Source organism: Haliotis cracherodii, unplaced genomic scaffold (assembly GCF_022045235.1).
Source record: "Haliotis cracherodii isolate W230 unplaced genomic scaffold, xgHalCrac1.p SCAF_19, whole genome shotgun sequence".
NCBI lineage: Eukaryota > Metazoa > Mollusca > Gastropoda > Lepetellida > Haliotidae > Haliotis > Haliotis cracherodii.
The window spans coordinates 3,614,229-3,636,774 of NW_027266274.1; the positions used below are offsets into that span (position 1 = coordinate 3,614,229).

The following is a 22,546-nucleotide window of genomic DNA, read 5'->3' on the forward strand; positions in this document are numbered from 1 at the left end:
GAGCAGGGCATCTACCTACCCAGTACAGGTAGTCTACTGGATGGGACTTCCACTCCATGGACCCCTTGTTACATTGTCCAGCTGTACCATTGCCAGCTCCTATCACACACAGAACAAACACTTTTCACTACTTCTTTATTGGCTCATCTCCCCGAGACAAGGGAGGTAACTGGCTATAAAAGTGGAAACTGGTGGTGGGAACATACCATGGAAACTGGACTTTCACAGTCTGTTATTTCCTTGCCTCGGGAAGATGTTATTGGCTTATCTTTCGTTTTTCCCACTAGCTTCCATATCATCTTGTTATCCTCATACATTAATTCCAGCGTGTTTAGACACACACAAACCTGTATATTTATTAACTCATACATAGACTTATTCAGTTTTCATGCACCTGACAAATTATTGAAATCACAAATCAATTGATATTTTGCAGACAAGGAGATATCAGAAAATTATATTAAAGTTAATTAAATGGCATAACATCTTTAAATATTAAATGTCAATGCCTGAGAATAACCAATCTCGATTATATGCCGAAACTGATTCCATTAGGCATTAAAGGCAAAACAGCGGTGAAAATACTTCAATTAGATCACTGACAATCAGTGATGACACCAGGTGTTTATAAAAAGATTAAGCATGACTGCTCAAATGGTAGCACCTAGAACGTAGAAATGAATTATTGATATCATAAATCCGGGTTTTTTTTATAAATAATACATTTCCAAGTTTGTGCTATCTAAAATTAGTTAAAGAGATATCACTTATTCAATTTATATAAATAATTTCATTTTGTGATATCCAGAAATACATTGGTTTATTGATTTCTCAAAACTGAATTTGTGATATTAATAGTTATCATTGATATCATAAAATAGGGATAAACAGTAAAATGGCACCTAATAAGGATCTAGCAGCCATATTTTCCTTGATTCCACAGAAAGCAGAGGAGGGAAGGTGCTTTGGGAAAAAACAAACATAATTATTTTAAAGAAATGTTTTCATAGGCAAAGTGTTAGTCTAACGGAAAACAAGCGAGCCAGAAATCACCAAATGTTACAAATATATTGTTGAACTTCGAACACGGATGTTTAGGTAGATCTAGCTAGAAACATCACGAGTGCTACAATCAGTCGGTATTACTTCAAATCGGTGACAACACAATATACGGAGAACGCCCTTATATGAGAATCTTTCGAAGGTTTAAAATGGAAATGATAGCATATTAAACTTTAACTTAAACTTTAAACTTAAAGTTATTTAATGTGAAAAAAATCGTCTGTAATTAGTTACAGAAGATATTTTTCACATTAAATAACTTTAAGCGGTGTCTGTTGCTTGACAAGAGTTATCTACCCTAGACCAGAGGGCGTAATGCGGAAGTGCCACGTGTAGGGGTCAGCACTGACAACATTGTCAAAATGGCAGCGTCAGTGAGAGAAAAACAAATTGCGGCTTTGAAGCGTATGCTCAATTTTAATCAACCACAGACTAAACAATCGTCTGCTGAACCCCAATGGAAGATTCTTGTCTACGACAGGTTTGGTCAGGATATAATTTCGCCCATATTGACGGTAAAAGAGTTGAGAGATATTGGTGTAACTCTTCATTTACAACTGCACACGGATCGAGACCCAATCCCAGATGTACCGGCGATTTACTTCGTACTGCCGACAGATGAAAACATCCAAAGAATATGCCGTGATATGCAAAATCAACTGTATGAAAATTACTTTTTCAACTTTATATCTGCCATATCACGTCAGCGACTCGAGGATATCGCAAGTACTGCAATACAGAGCAATGCGGTCACCCAGGTGTCAAAAGTGTTCGACCAGTATTTGAACTTTATATCACTGGAGGACAATCTGTTTACATTGCGACATCAAGACCGAGATTCAATATCATATTATGCCATCAACCGTGGTGATGTGAAAGATTCTGAGATGGAGAACATCATGGACACCATTGTTGACAGTTTGTTTTCAGTTTTTGTGACACTAGGTACTGTGCCAATTATCCGATGTCCAAGAGGAAATGCAGCCGAAATGGTTGCTGAGAAGCTTGACAAAAAGCTACGTGAAAACATCCGCGATGCAAGAAATAGTTTGTTTACAGCCGACTCCCAACCCGGCCAGTTCAGCTTCCAGCGCCCACTGTTGGTGCTACTTGATCGGAATCTAGATCTTGCAACAATGCTTCATCACACATGGACATATCAGGCTCTATGTCATGATGTGTTGGATTTTAAACTAAATAGAGTTGAAATCGAAGAGACGTCTGAAGCCAGGTCTGCCGCTGGATCTCCACGACCTATGAAGAAGAGAAAGACATATGATCTTAGCACTGTAGACAAATTCTGGGACACACAGAAAGGAAGTCCATTCCCAATGGTTGCTGAGGCAGTGCAGGAGGAACTAGACGTGTACAGGACACAGGAAGATGAGGTGAAGAAACTGAAAGCTGCAATGGGACTTGAAGGGGAAGATGACTCCGCTATAAGTATGTTGTCAGATAACACGGCCAAACTGACATCAGCAGTCAGCTCACTTCCAGAACTGCTTGAAAAGAAACGTCTTATTGACATGCATACAAATATAGCCACAGCATTACTTGATCAGATCAAAGTCAGAAAGCTTGATATATACTTTGAGTCTGAAGAGAAAATGATGAGTAAGTCGGTATTAGATAAAACCCTGATGGACTTGATATCTGATCCAGAAGCAGGGACACCAGAAGATAAAGTACGTCTGTTTATCATTGCTCTCATCTGTGGTCCCCACATGTCTGAGGCTGAGATAGACCAATACTGTGTGGCTCTCCAAGCTGCCAACTGTGACATAACTGCCATCCAGTACATGAGGCGCTGGAAAGCCTACTCTAAAATGACCGTTGCACCAAGTCAGTATGGTGGGGGTGGCATCAGCTCTATTGGAATGTTCTCAAACCTTGTATCTAAAGGCTCCCAGTTTGTGATGGAGGGAGTGAAGAATCTGGCAGTCAAACGACACAATCTACCAACTACGAGAGTTGTGGATGCACTCATGGAGATGAAGTCTAATCAAGAGACTGATGATTACAGATACTTTGACCCCAAACTGTTGAGAGCAGACAGTACGTCCATTCCCCGGAACAAGTCAGCATACCAAGATGCTTATGTTTTCATGGTTGGTGGTGGCAACTACATTGAGTACCAGAACCTCATTGACTATGCCAAATCCAGGTCGACCACAACACAGCGCAAAATAGTGTATGGGTGTAGTGACTTGGTGAATGCAGCCATGTTTCTCAAACAGTTGGCTCACCTAGGGAAGGAAATATGACACTGATGTTTGAGATTGTGCATTATTTAGAGGCTGTAAATTATTGTACATGTTGTATGTAATGCTAATGTTATTAGAGACTGATTTTGACCAACTGTTGCTTAGAAATATTGGCGGTTGAGATTTGCCTGATCAAACATGTTTCTACTGATACAGGCTCTATGATGGACTGATCCTGAACACTTGGGTTACCAAGCACTGAATATATATGGACAATTGGCGATTTATTATTATCTGGAGCTGAAACAATTGTTTTGAATTTTAGTTGGAAGCCTAATTTAGATAATTTTCAAACAAGCCACCTATAAATGTCTTGGTAAAAAAAATCAGGAAAATTTCAAGTGAATGTTTGCAGATATCTAAAACCAGTTGGAAATTAAGTATGAAAGGCAAACTGTCCTTGTTATAACCCTAATGTTAAGAGTTAAATGACCCCAGGACACTCCTTAGTTTTAAACACTGCGTAATGTTTAAAGATATCTATGGGGTCCCGAAGTTCATATACCATAGAATACCTCAACTAGCTGAGGAACCCTGTAATTTTGAACACAAATATTCATTCCACCCCTTCATACAACTCTTTTGGTGATGATCAGCAGTGATGAGTTTGTATACAATGTTTGCACCATCAGCCACAAAGGCAAAGTTACACAATAAGCTGCTACCAGCATTTGTCTGCAGATCTCATCAAGTGGTGGATTATTTAGTCTCTACCAGTTGTTTCAGCTCTTCTGTTTTCATAAAATGTGAAGGGTTTTTCATTACAAAAACATGAACACTTATTCCAAAGTTAATAGTTGTTACCTTTGGTGTTTGTTCTGCTATTAAAATATTACCAAGTTGGCATTTTGGTTATGCTAAATTATCACTACAGTTTGCGTGGGTTAAAGTATTCATTTGTATCTAATGTTAACGACATGAATCATTCATGATTTTACAGAATTAAATAATGAATTGTACTTAGATGACTTGACTGCTCCTTGATTTTCATTAATTGATGGTGGGATGGTACACCATATGTCCCTTCAATCTCATTAAAATCAGACCTAAGTTCTCGCTGCCGCAAAACAAAGATCTGAGGACATCCCATTATGGGTCACATCAGAACAACCTTTCGCAAACTTCGACAGACCACTAACATGACAAGAAGTCGACATCAACAGGTGCATGCACATGCTCACTGATATGTGAAACATGCGCCTTTTAAAGAAGGCACACACGTGCATGAACATGCTCACTGATATGTGAAACATGTTCCTTTTAAAGAAGGCACACACAGGTGCATGCACATGCTCACTTACATGTGAAACATGCGCCTTTTAAAGAACGCACACACAGCTGCATGCACATGCTCACTGATATGTGAAACATGCGCCTTTTAAAGAACACACACACAGGTGCATGCACATGCTCACTAATATGTGAAACATGCGCCTTTTAAAGAACACACACACCCAGGTACATGCACATGCTCACTGATAGGGTTATTAACTTCTACCAACAATAGATGCAAGTGCTGGAAAAGGACTGTCGGGCATTTTTATCTGTTCTTGGTTTAAGGAATCACTGAACAGCTGTGAAATAAAATTAGGAGTCTTTCAAAACTAGTTAAACCACAGACTTGTTATATAGGTCCGTGGTTAAACCAAGATTACTTTTGAGACTTTTGCCTACCTTGGTGAAAGTACCCTCTGTTACTATTTACAAGGGAGGTTACTCTTCCAGCTTTAACGAACACTATTTTATCAAAACAACATATTAACTTGGGCTGGCAGATATTTTGGATCAATCATGTTGGGTTCTGCATGTCAACTGTATAAATATGTGGTTTTATTTTGATATCCAAGAAACGGCTTGCAACTTTTAAACAAAGCAACACATCATAACTAAATTATGTCTATATATCCTAATTGAAGAATGGAAAGCGAGTGCGCATTGTTTGACGTCGCCAATATTCCAGCTGTGTCACATCGGGCTGCAACTGGTGGAGCCGGACAAGGCAAACTAGTGGTTGACAGCATGACCGGCGACCTGAGTCGTCGTGATACAATGACACACAATGTCAGATCCAGCAAAGTAACCACCCGATCCGCACCCGATCTAGTCGAATCTTGCGATACGCATGCATGCGCTCTAGGTGACCTATTCTGTCCTGGGATCCAAACTGTTGCTGAAAAGTTAGTGTTCTCGGGACGATAATGTTTTCGGTCTTACTAAGAATGAAGTTTTTCTGAAACATTTTATTCGTTTTAGTTTGTTTGTTATAACGACCCAGTTAGCAATATTCAAGCTGATTACATGATGGAGGCCATAAGAAATCAAGTCTGGACTAGACAATCCAGTGATTGATATCATAAGCAACGTCCCACGTCGTCGGGGCATGATGACCCACAGTCAGCCAAGTCGCAGAGCCTGCCCACCCGATCCATTTAGTCGCTACTTACCACAAGCACAGGTCACGTGGGACCTGATCCAACCGGGAAATCCTACTCAGTTCCTTTCTCATGACTGGATATGTTTGGTTTATTGGCATTTGACATTACAATAGTTGACATTAACGTACTCTACATACGTAATTTGAGTTCCTTTCAAAAACACAAATATGAGAAATAATCAATTCTACCCTGGAAAGAGAGCAACTCACAGCGTGTGTCGCTGTCATCTTCGACTGGAGTTCTTCGTTGTTAAGCGCAACCGTATTTCAGTTTTATCCGAAGGTGAGACACGTGACCATGGGCCATAATCAACCCACGATTCCATGGAACAGAATATAATTTTTTTGACTAAAAGTGTTTCGGTGACAATGTTCACATTTCTTTGCATTTCCATGGAAACAAAACTATTACGAAAGATTAAACTTAAATACTTAAGTGATCAACATCTAAAAAAGATGAACTTTTCTTAAAGTAACCATCTTTCCGAAGTATGTATACTTTACATCATGAGCGGGGTTCTTCATCTCAATATGATTTCTTGTTTTTCCAGGAAAGACAAAATCACCCCAAAGTACATCCCGTTCTCTCTGTTCACCAGATCATCAGTTGTTTGTCACGAAGGAGGAATTATTTGTATCTTATCAATGTCTCAAATGTTTTTGGAGAGCACTGTTTGGGTCATTCATGCGTCGAGGGTTCATCGAGAAAGACTTTACATTTTACTGGGTCCAGCTCGCTCAGGTTAAATTTGGATCGCCTCCGTGGTCGAGGCGGTAGAGCGTCTGCCCAGAGAGCGGAAGGTCGGGGGATCGATCCCCGGCCGCGTCATACCAAAAGACGTTGAAAGATGGTATTTGCTCGGAAAGATGGCCCGGAGTCAGTATACTGTGTCTGAGTGGCGTATTCATGTTAAACTGCGGCATGGTATCTCAGTGGGCTAGAACTATAAAATTAGCATTTGTCCGGACTAGTACAGGCAAACACATACACAAACACATATGTGCATGTGCGTCAATATATAAATGCAATAATCTTGAACGTGACGTTAAAACCCATTTCACGTTAACTTGGCCGGCAGAAAATGTACTACATACAAGCGTTCACAAATCGGTGCTATCCCTCCATTTTCAGATTGATGACACTTAACTTAACACACACTGTTCTTGATGTCCCCGTGGCCTTAACGTGACAATAGTGACCATGTCACGGTTTAATCAAGGGTTCATGTTTTATGTTTTTGTTTTGAAACCCCTGATAAAGATTTTGATCGACCTTCACTGAAGTCCAAGATTACTAGAAATACAATGATAATTCATCAGGTAAATCTGGCACTTCTATAACTGAACCAAGTCCCTGCTGTATCATATATGTGCGTCACAGCGTGCTACCTGGTTTCAAACTAGGAAAATCAAGCATTCATTGGATGAAATGGAGGCTCAAGGTAATTAAACCGGAAGTGCACACACCAATAGGTATAGGTAGCGCGATACTTTCTGTTTGAAAGCACACTTCACATGACATTAGTTTTCCCACAGTGTATGAAGCCATTTTCTTAATACATCGGTCCCCCAGAGACCATTACCAGTTATCACTTGTTATTGTTTAGAAAGATATATATACTCACAGAGAGGCGAACCATAGAAACATACTGAGGAGTATATGTACGTTGAGAGGAGATGTATCTAATGTGTACCTCTCAATGACAAAAGTAATAATCAGTCAAGTGTTACCACCGTGGCTTTATTTTTATCACGATATGCTGCACGTGATTTCCAAGCTCTAATACTGCACGAAACAAATGGTGCGTCTCAAGTTATGGGCATGTGACATCACATGTGATGCGTTCATGAGCGTCGGTTCACGCCACATAACAGTATGTTCGTTTGTGCGTCGAACCAATCCAATATCTCTTGAATATGAATACTTCTTCATTTATTAACGTGTATGGTAGTCGCGTTTCTTTTGGCGGGAAGTACATATTGTAGTTTCAATGAGGCTATATTCGTGAGAGTCATTACCTGATGGTGACCAAGGAAGACAGAGTAGTACTGGACCATATATTAGCATATTAAGTAAATCCACTCCGAGGTCAAGTGCTCAAGGCACGTTTCACAAAGTGAGTGTAGTGCTATCGACCATCGTTAGTCGATTATCGTTAGTCTGTTCAAGTATGGGAGATGCGACAGTAGACGATGTATCTGGCACTGGGAGAAACCTGTAGCTCGGACATGTGGGAATTTGATCGCTGATTCCCAAACATAAAGTAATTAGTATTACTTTAGCTGCTCGTCAAACTTGAAGCGGACGAGCGTGAACGAATGACCAGTGCAGTTTACTTGTAGTTTCAGGAAAAAGTGCCCAAAGCAGTAAGTTGTATTCATGAATAATCATAAGGGGTCTCAAAGAATAAAACAAATCACATATTATTTTATCACATTTTATTTGATAAACATGTTCAACTAACAAGGTCAAAAGACCAGGTCGGTGTGATAATTTACAATGTACTTGCTGATGTATGAAAGGCTAACGAGAACTCAGGTGAGTAAATGCTGACTGACTGACGGTATTTCTCTGAGAAGTGAACTGAACACTTTCATGTTATGCAGCACATTATAAGCTATGTAAAATAACAGAGTCGGTTTATCCTTGGGCGGGTGCAGGTCCCTAGTAAGTAGGCATCTGGAATATGGGTCCAACTTTGGGGTCCATGGGGAACCCTTTCCTCATTCCCATACACCACTGGGCGTCGATGCGGAGACTGTTGTCCTTGACGGAGATGTCGTGTTCCAGAGTGGCCTTGGTCTTCATGAGACGCGCCAGAGACATCTCGGAGGACTTGAGACGCTCCTTCAGGATGCGGACAGACTCGCGGATCTCGCGCACTTCATTTTGCAGTCTGAAATTAAGGAGAGGAATATTTGTCATTCATTGACATAAGGACTACATATTTTGTTTTTATATTTTCGTCAAGAAATGTAGTGTAGTGTTACAGGAAATATACTCACGAGATCATGACGGGGTCGTTGCAGAGTTCCACGTTGATCCTCCTGGTTCGCTCGTCAAGACGACTCTGGGATACCTTCATTGGCGCCTCCTTGTCCTTGATGGCCTTCCTCAGCAGCTCGATGTTCTTTTCCATGTCAAAGATCTCCTGCATGGTCTGGAGGAAGAGGGAGAAGAGGCATATATAGATATACTGTATACGAGGGTCACGTGACATGTGTAGGGGAATGAGATGAAAAACAATAGATTTCACCTATTCTTTTCACAATGGGCAGATTTATTCAAACTAGTTAGCAGCCATTGTGGCATAGTTAATGCTTTGAGAAATAACTCGCTCGGTAAAATCAGAACATTTGCCATTCACAGCTAATTCAAAACCGGATGTTGTACCAGACAAAAGTAAAATGTATTGTTCGCTCTGACGGAGAAAGATCAATATATTTGGCTTAACAGTCACGGCACCACTGCAGAACGACAAATATTTCCCTGCTCAACTGTGACTGAAAGCAACTCACCCTCTGCAAGTGAGCCTGCAGTTTGTTTCTAGCGTCTTCTGACTCTCGGATTCTGGTGTTGAAGTTGTTGTTGACAGTATTGAAGTTGCTCCACATGTTGGTGGCGCACTCACGGAGGCAGGTGTCAATGGCACCGCGGAGTTTCTCCGACGACGCCCTCTCCTTCTGGGAGCGGGAGATGTTCTGTTGGGTGTACTGCGCCCAGGACACGGGGAGGGTGATTCTACAGAACAGAGAAAACCTCAGTAACAGATATGTCACTCTGAACAGTTGGGTTGAAAGGACGTCTTAAGCAATGTGTTATTACACGTGACAAGATATTACACTTACGTGTTGTCGATGTTCTCAATGCCGGGGTAGTAGCCGATGCCGCCAGTACTGTTCCTGAGCTGCTGCATGCGGTCATCCAGGTTCTGGGCGTGGTGTTTGTCCTTGGCGTCAATCTCCAGAGCGTGCTGGGCAGAGCGGTTCATCCTGGTGGGGAGAAGGTAACCAGTGAACCAACGGTGGTTGATACCCCGGAAGTACTGACTCCCAGAGCTAACGGTTCAATACTACCTCTCATATAAACAGCTGTTGAAGAGGTTGTCAAATTTTGCTTATGATCCCAAGAGTATAATGGGGCAGCATCAATCCCTGGCTTGGGATCTTATCGCAAAAGAAAATTGTCCCCGAAAATCCTTGGAAAAACTAATTACGCTTCATATTGTTAAAAGAAAAAGAAATTGTCTGCCACAAAACTATATTTTTGCAATCTTGCCATGTGTTTTTTTAGAAACAAATTGGGGATCGAGTGCTTACAAGTTACGACTTCCATGATTGCGTCTCACCGCTAAATACGTTATGAACACCTGATTGAACTGGACTTGATTACAGACCAGCCGGCATGATAGAGATGTAACATCGCTCACTACGGCGTAAAACAACATTCACTGCTTCCTATTGTGTAAGGTACTCACTTGATCTGGACGAAAGCCTTCTCCAGGACCTGCTTCATCTTACCCTGGCACCTCCTGATGACATCAACTTCCTGGCAACACACAGTGATGGACAATTCAGACATGGTACATGCAACAGAGGTTCCTAATTCTTTGATGGCATAACTACACTTTGGTGCGTCTCACAACGTTAGTTATACAGGTGTCTATATTACACTACTGGCAATGACACTAGCATGCAGACGCTAATCTACAGGTACGTTGAGGGGGGAGTAGTTGACTCAGTGACTGTCACGGTGTCCCGGACTTTTACTTGCGGGCTGGGTGTACCGAGGTGAAATGGGCTATAAGACGGTTAGCGTCTGGACTATCTTGGCAATTGGTTCACAGACTGACCTTCACGAGAGTCTTTTCAACTTCATCATTGACAAGGTCAATGCCCTGCCTCTTCTCCCTGTGCATGAGACACTCCTCGGCCACGTGCAGGGGGTTGGCGGTGTCAGCTAGAGCCTTCTCCAGGGTGCGCTTGTACTCCTGGAATATATGGGAACATCTTTATGTGCGATTCAAGGTGAAAACATAGAGGATGGGTTATTATGGCCAGTTTGCCTCATCGTAATAAGATTAAGTTAAAAATGTTATACATGTGGCCATCTTATTAACACAGCCTCTCAATGGCTTAAGGTGGAGAACAAGGGACACCCTGCACTCGGCACCACTCGGCATCACTCGGCACCATTCCTCACCTTCAGGTTCTCAGTCTCGGTGGCCATAGCGCTGATCTCATTATTGAGTTCCGTTTTCCAAAAGGCAATGTCATACACTCGATCCCCTGTTAGGATAAAAAGACAAAATATAAAAAAAATTTTTATCAAATCTCATGGCGGCACTTTGTGATAACTTGTAACATTACATGAGTAAATGTGAGAATGTAAAGTAAATGTCAATGTCTGCAGACAGATCGGCTAAATATGTCATAGACACGAAGGTAAACATGTCACAGAGACGTCGGTAGTCGGAGTGACGTAGTCTACGACCATCTGACTCACCTAGCCTCTTGGTGACGTCAGTCTGTCTGTTCCTGGTCTGTGCATCCGTCTCCTTCACAGTCTGCCAGGCATCAGCACGCACATGCTCGGCGAACGCCCTTTCCTTCTCAGACATATTGAAGTTGACGTTGTTGGAGAGGGACCAGTCGGAATGGGTGTAGCGAGCGTTGACACTGTTGCTGTTGATTTACAGGTTGATAAATAATTAGTTATATGGCAGCTGATGAACACGTTGAGAAATGAGTAGGTATGTGGCGACTAATGAGTAAAGGTCTGCCCAATTACATAGGATAGCACCGTCCGTACGTTCCCTGTGTTCAGACGGAGATGTATCAAGGGATACAGGGGGAACCAGAGACAGTTTAGGTGTAGGTAGATGTACTCACGTGGCTGGGTTGAAGTAGGACTTTGCATGGCCCCCGCCTGCTGCACCCAGATGGCGGGTGATTGTCTTGTCGGCGACATAGGGTAGAACACCCGTCATTGGGGTGGCACTGCGGGTTCGGACAACGGATGGGAAGTCGTAGAAGGACATGCTGGAGGGGGGAAATGGTGGCATGGTTAACACTGAAGACATTTAGGTTTAAATATCAAACTCCATTCAAGTTAACCAAGCGGCTAAAGTTTCATCTTGAGGTGCTAATACCACAAGATCAACATAAGGAAAACTGAACTGAACATTGATACATTGTCTTTTATCAGCTCCAGCTCCGTTTATGCAAGGATAGGTTCATCGATGAATGATTTCCTAATAACGTGTCGATCGGAACACTATTATTGCTCCACCTGATACCGACAACCAACTTTCCACCCGGATCGGATTACCCCGTACTGGATATCAAACTTGGTAAACTGCCAAACTGGTAATCGCATGAAGCGCAGCCGGGTGTGAAAACACCATGGCTATAATCTGTGTTGAGCCACGGAACCCAGTAATAACTGTTTGTCGTTGCCGTGTTCAAAGGTCAGGAGCAGGTCAGTGTCTTGCATGCATCGTTGTCAGTCGCCAATGACGTCATGGCCACTGTTTCCATAGCAAGTTTTAAGAGTATCAATGTTCACGTACATAATTGCATGGTCCGGTTACTGCGACGGTAATCACTGCTCATGGGACTTACCTTGTAATTCAAGGTTTTGTTGCAAATTATTTAAGATCAGGATTACGAGATAAGCTACAAGACATTGGTGGTAATATTTAAGTATTTATATTGTGTAGGGATACAGCGATGTTCGCTAGCTCTCAGCCTTGATCTTCTGTGATTACCTGAATAAGATGGCTTGAAAGAACGTTTCGTTGCGCAAATACAGATGAACCACATATTAACACATATGATCAATTAAACCAAGTAAACACAATGATGTATGTCTACACGATTGGCTCGGCTCACCCTATCAACATTCACTGTGTGTGCCATTCAATATATCGCAGAGCCGTAGCCAGGGGGGAGATATCGTGTGTTTCACACTGATGCGCGGTGATCAGTGTTCGGATGTTAGAGCCTTCATCATACTTAAGTACCTGCTGATATAACATACCTTGTTGTGCTAGGCGGCACTGGGTTCACTAATTATAACTACCATTCTCTTCACCTAACACCACAAGATTAGTTACCAGCGTTTGCATGTCTTCATTCCCCCGCTCCTACACACACCACACTCCCCCGCCCCCAACTGAAATTACAAATGGAACCCCTCCATTTTTAACTCCTGGACCCTCCCCTGTTCGTGCCATGTAAAATAACATGATTTAGCCAAAGAGAAAAACGACATCAATAAATGTATTTGTTTAATTTCGAATTCAATTAGTTCTCTAATCGGTAGTTTTCCCTTGAACAAAACCGTACGATAGACATTTTTCATTATATGGTATTTTATTACATTAAACCAAGTTAGGTTCACTATCTATATGTTGTCATTATATACCTACCCTGAATTATGTAACGTATCCCCTTAGTTGGAGTTGCATAGCAACACGAGATGGACACTTCATAGTTCCCCTTCACCCCGGCCACCGCCCCATTCTCTCCATACCCCACAACATGCACACCAACAGTCTTACCTACACACCACTCCAGGTGTTGAAACTATGTCCCAATCACATTGCTACATTCACGGAGACATCAGAATCAAATTACTTAAAGACGTTATAGGCACCAAAGATGTCAATGGAAAATATCCTTGAAAAGGAACCCCTTACCAAAAATGTTTCAGAATATATCTATTTTTTAGAATGATCCAATAAGCGAGTTATACAGAGTCAAAACGACGTTCAAGGGGTAGATGGTGACCCTCTCTTACCTTGCAGGCTACAGGTTATCCTGAGTGGAGACTGGGACTTGGGAGAGTGGGTGCTGGAGACAAACAGGCCCACGTTTATATACCAGGTTTGGAGGCAGAGTTACCTTCTTATCCCCTAGTCCACTTAACAACAGGCCTAGCTACACCGTCACTGCGTGAAATCTGGCTTAAGCAAAACAGTTGATATGGGATTAATTCATAACACAATACATTTTAATCTCTCTCATGTAGGGATAATACTGTCGGTGTTCCCAGATTCAACTCCCAGTAAAGAAGACCCCAAGGGACTCAGGTCCTCCGTAGTTTTGAACACAGGAAACGTTACATTCAGCAGAAACATCAGCAGTGATGAGTATAGCATACCATGTTTGCATACACAATCAGCTACTACCAGCATTTGTCTGCAGATCTCCTCATCAAGTGGTGGATTATTTAGTCTCTACCAGTTGTTTCAGCTCTTCTGTTTTCATAAAATGTGAAGGGTTTTTCATTACAAAAACATAAACACTCATTCCAAAGTTAATAGTGGTGCTAGTTCTGTTATTACTAATTACAATAAGGTTATGCTAAATAATCACTCCAGTTGTCGTGGGTTACAGTAAGTATTCATTTACATGTAATGTTAACTGACGTGATTTCATGATTTGTACACACAGTATTAAATAATGAATTGTACTTATATGACTTGACTTCCCCTTGGAAAATCTTAGTTATGACCGATTGTGTATCATGATAGACGTGGTGGGGACAAGCCACACTCCTGCCATTAGCGAGATGAGGCACTGGTAGAGATGCATGCATGTATATCTAACCATGCTAAACCATGGCTAACCAGACGTTTGGTTTGGTTATAGATTCATGGTTACTGGTAAACCCCCTGAGAGTTAGTTGTAGCATCCCAGCATAATTCCGAGAATATATTTGGTAAAGTAAGTTACTATTACCAGGTTAGTAATGCTTTGGTACAATAATCTAACTTGGTATCTAAGTCACAAAGCACACCATATAGCTTGTATAGTATCGATGAGATAAGCCCCCATAAACTTGGCATCACGATCCGATAAATATATCAATTTATTATATACTTCAGTGTGAAAGTTCAGAAAAGTGATTTTTTCATTGCAGTGAACATTCAGTTGATATTTCACTGCAGTGAACATATCACATTGACAAAACTATTGTCATACAAGAGTTACCTCCCCTTAAATTGTCTCCCTTCACGTTATTGACAAGGCAAAATGATGACAGATGGTCATTTATGGAGTTAATATCACTTCTTGCCGTTTGTTATTCCCTTGAAATTGTATCCTTATAAACTGTAAATTTCTCATTTAATCGAGAAAACGCTATTTTTAATACTTGACCAGCGTGTATTCTTTCGCTTCAAACAGCGGTCTCCTAGTTTTCAAGAATATATTTTTTAAAGTTGATTTTGTATATAATCATATCGTGACCCTAAATATAGTTTGATACTTTTGTTTATATTATTTAAGGAGTGAGTGAGTAAGATTGGTTTAGCGCCGCATTGAACAAAATTCCAGTTACATCCTGGCGTTTCAGCTTAATGTGGGAGGAAAGCCGGAAGTGATGCAGGTCTCAGACGTTTACCACTTTGATGAAATCCACGAGCACGGCTTTGGTGCTGACAAACCTAGAAACATAATCGGGTCGAACCGGGATGCGAACCCAAAGTCATAGGTTTCTCTGCTGAGCCCCAGAGGCTTGCCTTAGTACCATTATTATCCCTAACCTATGATATTTCCGATACGAGAACACAATGGTTTTATTTAAAGACAGTTTTATTTAAATTTACATGGAATAACTTACTTTCCAGATTACAGAAAGACACTATAGATGTAGTATATAATGTAGCGGGTTTGATGTATCACGGTGGTAAGATACTACATCCTGTATATCTTCACTCCCACTTTGAACTGGAAATTTCCAAATTGATTGGCTGATTAGAAACTTTACCCGATGCAAGATCCTATTGAGAGTTTATTCTCATGAATCAAAACAATAAATACAGAGAATGGACAACTTTGTAAGGATATGCATATATTGTTTGACATTATATTGAAATATATTGTTTCAATTCAAGGATATTTGCAATAGTATTTAGGAGACTTCTGAGGACAATATAATATGAACTGTATCTCGTCGTCACCTATTCCAAGATTACATAATGAATGTACAGATTCTATTTTCTCTACTTACACTGTACCATCGACCAGTTGTTTCAGGTGAATTGTTCTAACGTTATACTTCAATGCTTGTATACGATTGAGAAAACCATACATAATTTAACCCCGTGCTCTCCAATGTAGCTTTAATAAAAGTGGGAGGATATAATTACTCATTTCTGTAGTTCTCATCGCCCGCCGCCTGCAAATGTCCATCCCACCGCCTGCAATGTCCATCCCGCCGAGAGAAAAAAATACTTTAATCCTGAATTACCCACCGTCCATCTGTATTTGTATGCCGAAAATTGAATCAAGTTTCACAATTAAAACGTGTTTTAAAAACCACGATCGTATATTTAAATGACAGCATGTGTTCTTTACAGTGGCCCATAAGGGACATGGAGTCTGTTTTTCCATATTTTTCCATACACCATAAACCAAAAAGCTTGGAGTTGATTGCTGAACTTATTAGTATACTTAAGTATAAGTATACACTTACAATATGTTAAATCATACCTGAAGTTTCAAAGCCGCACATTTCCGAGGCATATGATAATAATCTTTGAATGATGTGGTCAAGTAAATGTAATTGACAGGCAACGGAAATTTCCAATTGTCGTATATTTATAACAACAACAAAGATGGTACCAGGGACTTACTTTTGTGCCTTATGAAATGGATCAACACATGTACAATATATACAATATATACCCAAATATGTATAGCTTTTCACAGTATCTGCAGCGGAATTATGTTTGGACGAACGATTTGATAAAATTAATACTTTGTAAACATTCATCTTAAGTTTCTAAATTTTCCAATAATCACTGAAAACATTTAATGATTTCTGAACAGCCTTATCCGTTTCTGCCATTAATACTGTATCGATTGCATATAATAATATGAGAAGCTATACAAAATATATCTAAATCATGACCAATTTCAGACCAATTACATCCTTTTCTGAAAGGTTCTGCTCAAGATAATTTAAATACTTCGCAAATACAAAGGGGACAAATGTTCACCTTGTCTTACACCGATTTTGCAGTCTACCAATCAATCAATCTTTATTCATGGTACTTACGAGGCCAAATGCCTATGGTACATTGTCTGGGGCGTGTTGCAAATTCATACATTTTCTTAGTTTCATAGCATGATAAACAAACATTATTAAATTTCTAATAGTTTCTGTACAATCACAAGTCATTAATTTACAAAATTTGTTACCGTTTGGGTTGCGGTAGAAATAGTTATATAGATATTTTGCTCTTAAATCTTTATACACTGGACATACACATAAAAAGGGATATTCATCTTCAAAACAATCAGTTTTACAAATCCTACAAAGTCTATGTTCTCTTGCAATACCTTCATATCTGCCTGTTTCAATCAATAGATCATGTGAGCCACAACAGAAAGAGCTGTTCTAAACTTACACGTAAATTTACACTTAACATATAAGGTTCTCGTATTATTGTAGTCTTAAATGTAGTGTAGTAATTTGCTTTTCTAGAACTGGTCAAAGAACCATGCCGTTTTTGGATTTACATATCTTTTAAGGTCTGTGTCAAACGGGGTAAGAAATGCTGTGGCATATCTACATGTTGCTGTAACCAAATATAACCATATCCACATTCGTATAGCATGTTTTAACTTTTGATGCCCAATTTTGTTTCCCATGGCTGTGGTAGAGAAGCATCATATTATAATATTTCCTTCGGTATCAGGGCGGTCGGGTAGCCTAGTGGTTAAAGCGTTGGCTCGTCACGCCGAAGACCCGGGTTCGATTCCCGACATGGGTACAATGTGTGAAGCCCATTTCTGGTGTCCCCCGCCGTGATATTGCTGGAATATTGCTAAAAGCGGCGTAAAACCATACTCACTCACTCCTTCGGTATCTTGAAGATGGCATATTTAATAGCTTGACCCAGTATTTAATAACCTTCAAATAACTATTGATATACATGGGAAACCGTCGCATTCACCATATACCCTTGCGTTTTCTGTGCTAGATTTTACACCCAAGAACTTTTTACATGCATATAAATGTAGTTTCTCAATAACATCCAATTGTTCAAGGCCCCAAATTTCTGATCCATACAATAGAATCGGGCTTATTTTTGTATCAAATATTTTAAAATAAACATCATATGTAATATTGTCCATAACTCTAAGACTCCTGATACATTCCAGAAAACAAATGTTATATTCTCAAATTTACAATCATCGACATCATCTGTCGTATCTACATGAGGCGTCCTACAATCACGCTCGGTCTCGTCGCACCCCTAGTGGGTTGCTGTCCTGTCCCAGGCCTTAGCGCGAGAACTCAGAAGTCGTGGTCCTGTCTGTGAACCTCCCCGTCTATGTCCTTTTGAGGGTGATGTTCTGATGTCCTGGCTATCCCTTCTCTCCCGTCTGTGTGCTGTAGTTCTCTCTGGTGTCTCTTGGCTATCTCTCATCTCACCATCCTTCTTCACATCCTCCACAAGTTCCCCTCCTTTATAAAAAAAAATTCACTTATCTGGGTTTTCGCGACGTAACCTGCCTAGCTCTTGTCGCTGGAAATATGTTAGGTCATTAGCAACACCATGTCCCATTTCTCTCAGGGTATCCCTTAATCCAAGTGTTTGGATTTTATCATCCCAGTGTGCCATTTTTTACTATAGGATTGCTGGGTTTATTTGTTGTTTTGCTGGCTATCCTGTGTGCACGTTCTATGTCTCTATGAGCAAGTTCCTCATATGTAGGATTCTTATTTCTGGCTCTATTAAAAATGTCTAGTATCTTTTCCTTGCACACTTTATAAGATTCTTCTATTCCCTCTGGTACCCCATATACAATCAAATTATTTCGTCTGCTCTGTCTTTACTGGTGTTCTACTCTTGACTCTTGGTCACTAATACTGTCAGACCAGTAATACAGTTCATCTACTTTGTTGGATACTTCGTCAACATCTAGTCTGAGAATGGCCTGTCCTTCTTCTTTTCTCAGTTCACATACCTCTGCCTTGATCGAATGAACTACTTCTCTCAAAGAACGTATGTCTCTTTTGCAGTCAAAGAATGACATATGTTTCCATTACAATACTTTGATACATATTAAATATGATTATAAAACATTTCCTTTAACATGACTATCTATTAGTTTTGACCACACTCCACAACCCCATACAGAGTCAACCTCTTTTTGGAAATCAACATTTCTTTTGGTTAGAATTAATATCAATGAGGGCTTTTAATACATATATGACATATAATGTTGAACAGCATTGCTGAATCCGGCTTGCAAGAAGTTGAGTGAGTAAGTTATGTTTAACGCCGCTTTTAACATTATTCCAGTTATATCGCGGCGTGTCAGCTTAATGTGGGAGGAAAGCCCGAAGTGATGCAGGTCTCAGACGTTTACCACTTCGGTGTAACCCACGAGCACGTGTATGGTGCAGACAAACCTAGAAATATAATCGGAGCGAACCGGGATTCGAACAACAATCATAGATTTCTGCACTGCAAATTGCACTTTAGACGACTGGGTCCCCCGTGCCCCCTGCAAGAATATGAACATGATCAGAATACGATTGAAGATGTAAGTGCTAAACAAGAACTGTCAGCCGTTTTATATTTCCTTTTCTTGGTTTATGGATTCACCAATCTAAGATTACTCAATTGTGGAATAAAAATAGAAGTCTTTTAAAACTAGTTAAATCTAGATAACCCTTAAGTTCCTCTTGCCTGTGTCTTGGCGAAAATACCGCGTGCCGCTATTTACAAGGGAGATTACTCTTCCAGCTTTAACAAACACTATTTATCAAAAGCTTCTTAACTAACACTTAGTCACTGGCAGAAATTTTGGGTCAATGATGGGTTCAGTATATCAAATGTATAAATACGAAGTTAAATTTTTATATCCCAGAAACAGCTTGCAACTTTTCAACAATGCAACACAATTAATATTGACCGATATAAACCAAAGTATGTCTTTGTCTCCTTACTGCAGAATGACATACACAGCGACTTGGACCCTCAGCTTCCCTCTTGTTTGATCCAAAACGAATCGTCCATTGTTTCTCTCCCCTTCGTGATAGTAATACCTTCAGTCGACTCTCGTGATAGTAATACCTTCAGTCGACTCTCGTGATAGTAATACCTTCAGTCGACTGTCGTGATAGTAATACCTTCAGTCGTCTCTCGTGATAGTAATACCTTCAGTCGACTCTCGTGATAGGCCTGTGTTCTATTAGCCTGACATTAAGTCCAAAAATAAAGCTATCTTATTTCAAAATATATATCTGCAAAATAAAAATAAATAAAATCCAAATGGAACCCCGAAAAATCCTTAGAGTCTATTGCCAACTTAAAATTACAAAAATCATTTATTAATAAAATCCTTCTTATCACCATGATCATGAGACGTATTCAATGATAGACCACTGAAGTTCAGGGCAACATTTAGGATACTTAATTTATCAAATTGCATTGTAAATAATATCCATCGTAAGCGTGAAAGTTACGCTGCTAAAAATGTGCTGAAGAATGTCGTCAAGAATTATGCGAGAGACACTATTACAATCAGGGACATGTGCTTGTCTATAGTTTTTGTTAGGCTACCCACCCAGGCTAATGGTTATAAACTTTTCTTAGTATATAAGGGGCGCAAGTCATTAATTACCTGTTATCACGATAAATTAATGACCAAATTTAAAATATTATTATCACGTTGAGGGACAAATGAGGGTCACAGGCCGAAAATGGTGTGGCTTTGTTCCCCAAACCTCAATTTTGTTTCGTTTTGGTAAGAATTAATAATAGGATGTTTGATGAAGGACTCAGGATATCTATTCAGAACGTGTTTTCTAACATATACCACGACTTATAAGAGGATAAACACTGCCATGTTGTCTGACTGTAGATAGGTTTTGTGACCTTTACAACCACTGGGTGTAACCAGGTAGACAGGATCTCCTCTGGGTCAGCGACTTGTCCAGTGATCACACTGAGGATTGGTGCTTGGGGATACAGTTTACTATTTGTGAGTGTCCCATGCATTGCATCCCGAACTGGTTTATACATCACTGGGTTTTTTCCACGTATTCCGATTTAAGAATGATATTGGCTGATACATAAAATCTCACAAAAACACTGGTTGATATATTTGATATCAAAAGACACTCGGGTGAGATTCTGTATATATTACACGACCGCTCTGGCTGCCACAACCGGCAGGGATGAAGTATAAAATCATCTCACACTTACCTATGCTATAAGAATACAGTACCTGAGTATCTCTCGGCGCACTTGGAGAAATATACACCTTCGAGATAGTCCGTCCTGATGACAAACCTCCCGGCAACCAGGCTGAAATCAATCCGTGAGAGAACTGACAAGTTTCGGGCCGCTACACAATGGAACCAACTGCCACTTGAACTGAAACTGTCAGCCACTTTTCCATCTTTCAAGAGTGGACTGAAAATACATCTGCTTCAGAAATACTTCGGCCTAACTTGAATTGTGTTCTTCATGCCATGCATCAGTTTGATGACTCTGTAGCGCCATGGGCGGCCACTCGTGAATAGCACTGACCTGATACAAACCTTTAGTTTACTGACCTTTGACATTACAACATTCGACATTCACAGTTTGATTTCTTTTTTAAAATCGTTGGGAAGTGAAGCACCTTCGACAGGAGTTGGGGTTAAACGAAACCGTATTTGAGTTATAACTGACGGAGACACACGTGGACCAAGAGCCACAATAAACGCACGATTCCATGGAACAGAATATAATTTCGCTAAAGAAGCACATAAAAACTGCTCAGATACGAGCTTTCTAAACACATCGACCAAGTGGATTGTTTGACAATTAACATGTTCACACTTCTTTGCTTTCCATGGGAACAATACTATTATGGAAATTTAACGAAAATAGTTACAGAGATCGACGTCTAGAAAGACAGCTTGTCTTCAATCACCATCTTAGGTATACATTATCTCATGAGTGGGGTTCTTCGTCTCAATATGTTTTGAGTGAGTGAGTGAGTTTCGTATACGCCGTTTTTAACAGTATTCCAGTAATATCGCGGCGTGCCAGCGTAATGTGGGAGGAAAGCCCGAAGTGATGCAGGTCTCAGACGTTTACCACTTCGGTGAAACCGACGAGCACGGGTATGGTGCTGACAAACCTAGAAACATAATACGGGCGAACCGGGATTCGAACCCACAATCATAGGTTTCTGGCGTGCCCAAGGGACGCAATTCTGCACAGCGAATAGCGGCGCCTTAGACGACTGGGCCACCCGTGCCCCCCAATATGTTTTGAGGAAACACACAATCACCATAGTACACACACTGTCAGAGCGACGACAGCAACCATTCTCTCCAGGTTACAAGTCAAGTGTTTAAAATCAATGATGATTTGTCAATTTGGAGGTCACTTGTGAAGGGTTCATCGGGTACTTCACATCAAGAGACTTCATACTTCCCCAGGTCCCAGTCAAATTGCAGATCTCGCTTGGGTCTTTCGTTGATTATGTGAAGGCGAATAATGATTGTTTGTACCGATGACAACGGTCAATGTAACTGTCGCTGTCTATCACTTATGAATTACGATTTTGCGAAAATAATAGATAAATGTTGAGAGACACCTCCATTCATTCTCATTTCTGTACTCATACTTCTTAATGCAGAATGATGTTCACTTATCACTGATCCAAGCTCCCGTTGTGGGATGATATGTGTGTAAGACCACACAGCTTGGTTTCCAACTAGAAAAATCAAGCCTTCTTTTGCTTAAATTGTGGTCCA

At 40.5% G+C, this 22,546-nt stretch overlaps 2 protein-coding genes across 2 annotated transcripts; one reads left to right on the forward strand and one right to left on the reverse strand.

The window, feature by feature from the left end:
• The first annotated feature begins 1,397 nt into the window (after positions 1-1,397).
• On the forward strand, positions 1,398-4,246 carry LOC139467018 (sec1 family domain-containing protein 1-like). Its single transcript, XM_071248728.1, has one exon. It carries the CDS (start codon positions 1,425-1,427, stop codon positions 3,324-3,326), a length of 1,902 nt encoding a protein of 633 aa, XP_071104829.1. The 5' UTR covers positions 1,398-1,424; the 3' UTR covers positions 3,327-4,246.
• Positions 4,247-8,425: 4,179 nt separating this feature from the next.
• On the reverse strand, positions 8,426-21,101 carry LOC139467019 (tektin-3-like). The gene is made up of 10 exons (XM_071248730.1): positions 21,022-21,101; positions 11,653-11,802; positions 11,267-11,445; positions 10,964-11,049; positions 10,614-10,751; positions 10,239-10,309; positions 9,610-9,753; positions 9,280-9,502; positions 8,767-8,921; positions 8,426-8,657 (listed from the first exon to the last, which is right to left on the reverse strand). Exons 2-10 carry the CDS (start codon positions 11,799-11,801, stop codon positions 8,426-8,428), a joined length of 1,377 nt encoding a protein of 458 aa, XP_071104831.1. The 5' UTR covers position 11,802; positions 21,022-21,101.
• Between the last annotated feature and the right edge of the window lie 1,445 nt (positions 21,102-22,546).

Excerpts from the sequence above, each read along its gene's own strand:
- LOC139467019 (XM_071248730.1), bottom strand. The coding sequence starts at position 11,801 with ATGTCCTTCTACGACTTCCCATCCGTTGTCCGAACCCGCAGTGCCACC. Across the intron at positions 10,310-10,613 it reads TTGAAAAGACTCTCGTGAAG|GAAGTTGATGTCATCAGGAG; the intron begins GTCAGTCTGTGA and ends GTGTGTTGCCAG. Across the intron at positions 9,754-10,238 it reads AAGGCTTTCGTCCAGATCAA|GATGAACCGCTCTGCCCAGC; the intron begins GTGAGTACCTTA and ends TCTCCCCACCAG.
- LOC139467018 (XM_071248728.1), top strand. The coding sequence starts at position 1,425 with ATGGCAGCGTCAGTGAGAGAAAAACAAATTGCGGCTTTGAAGCGTATG.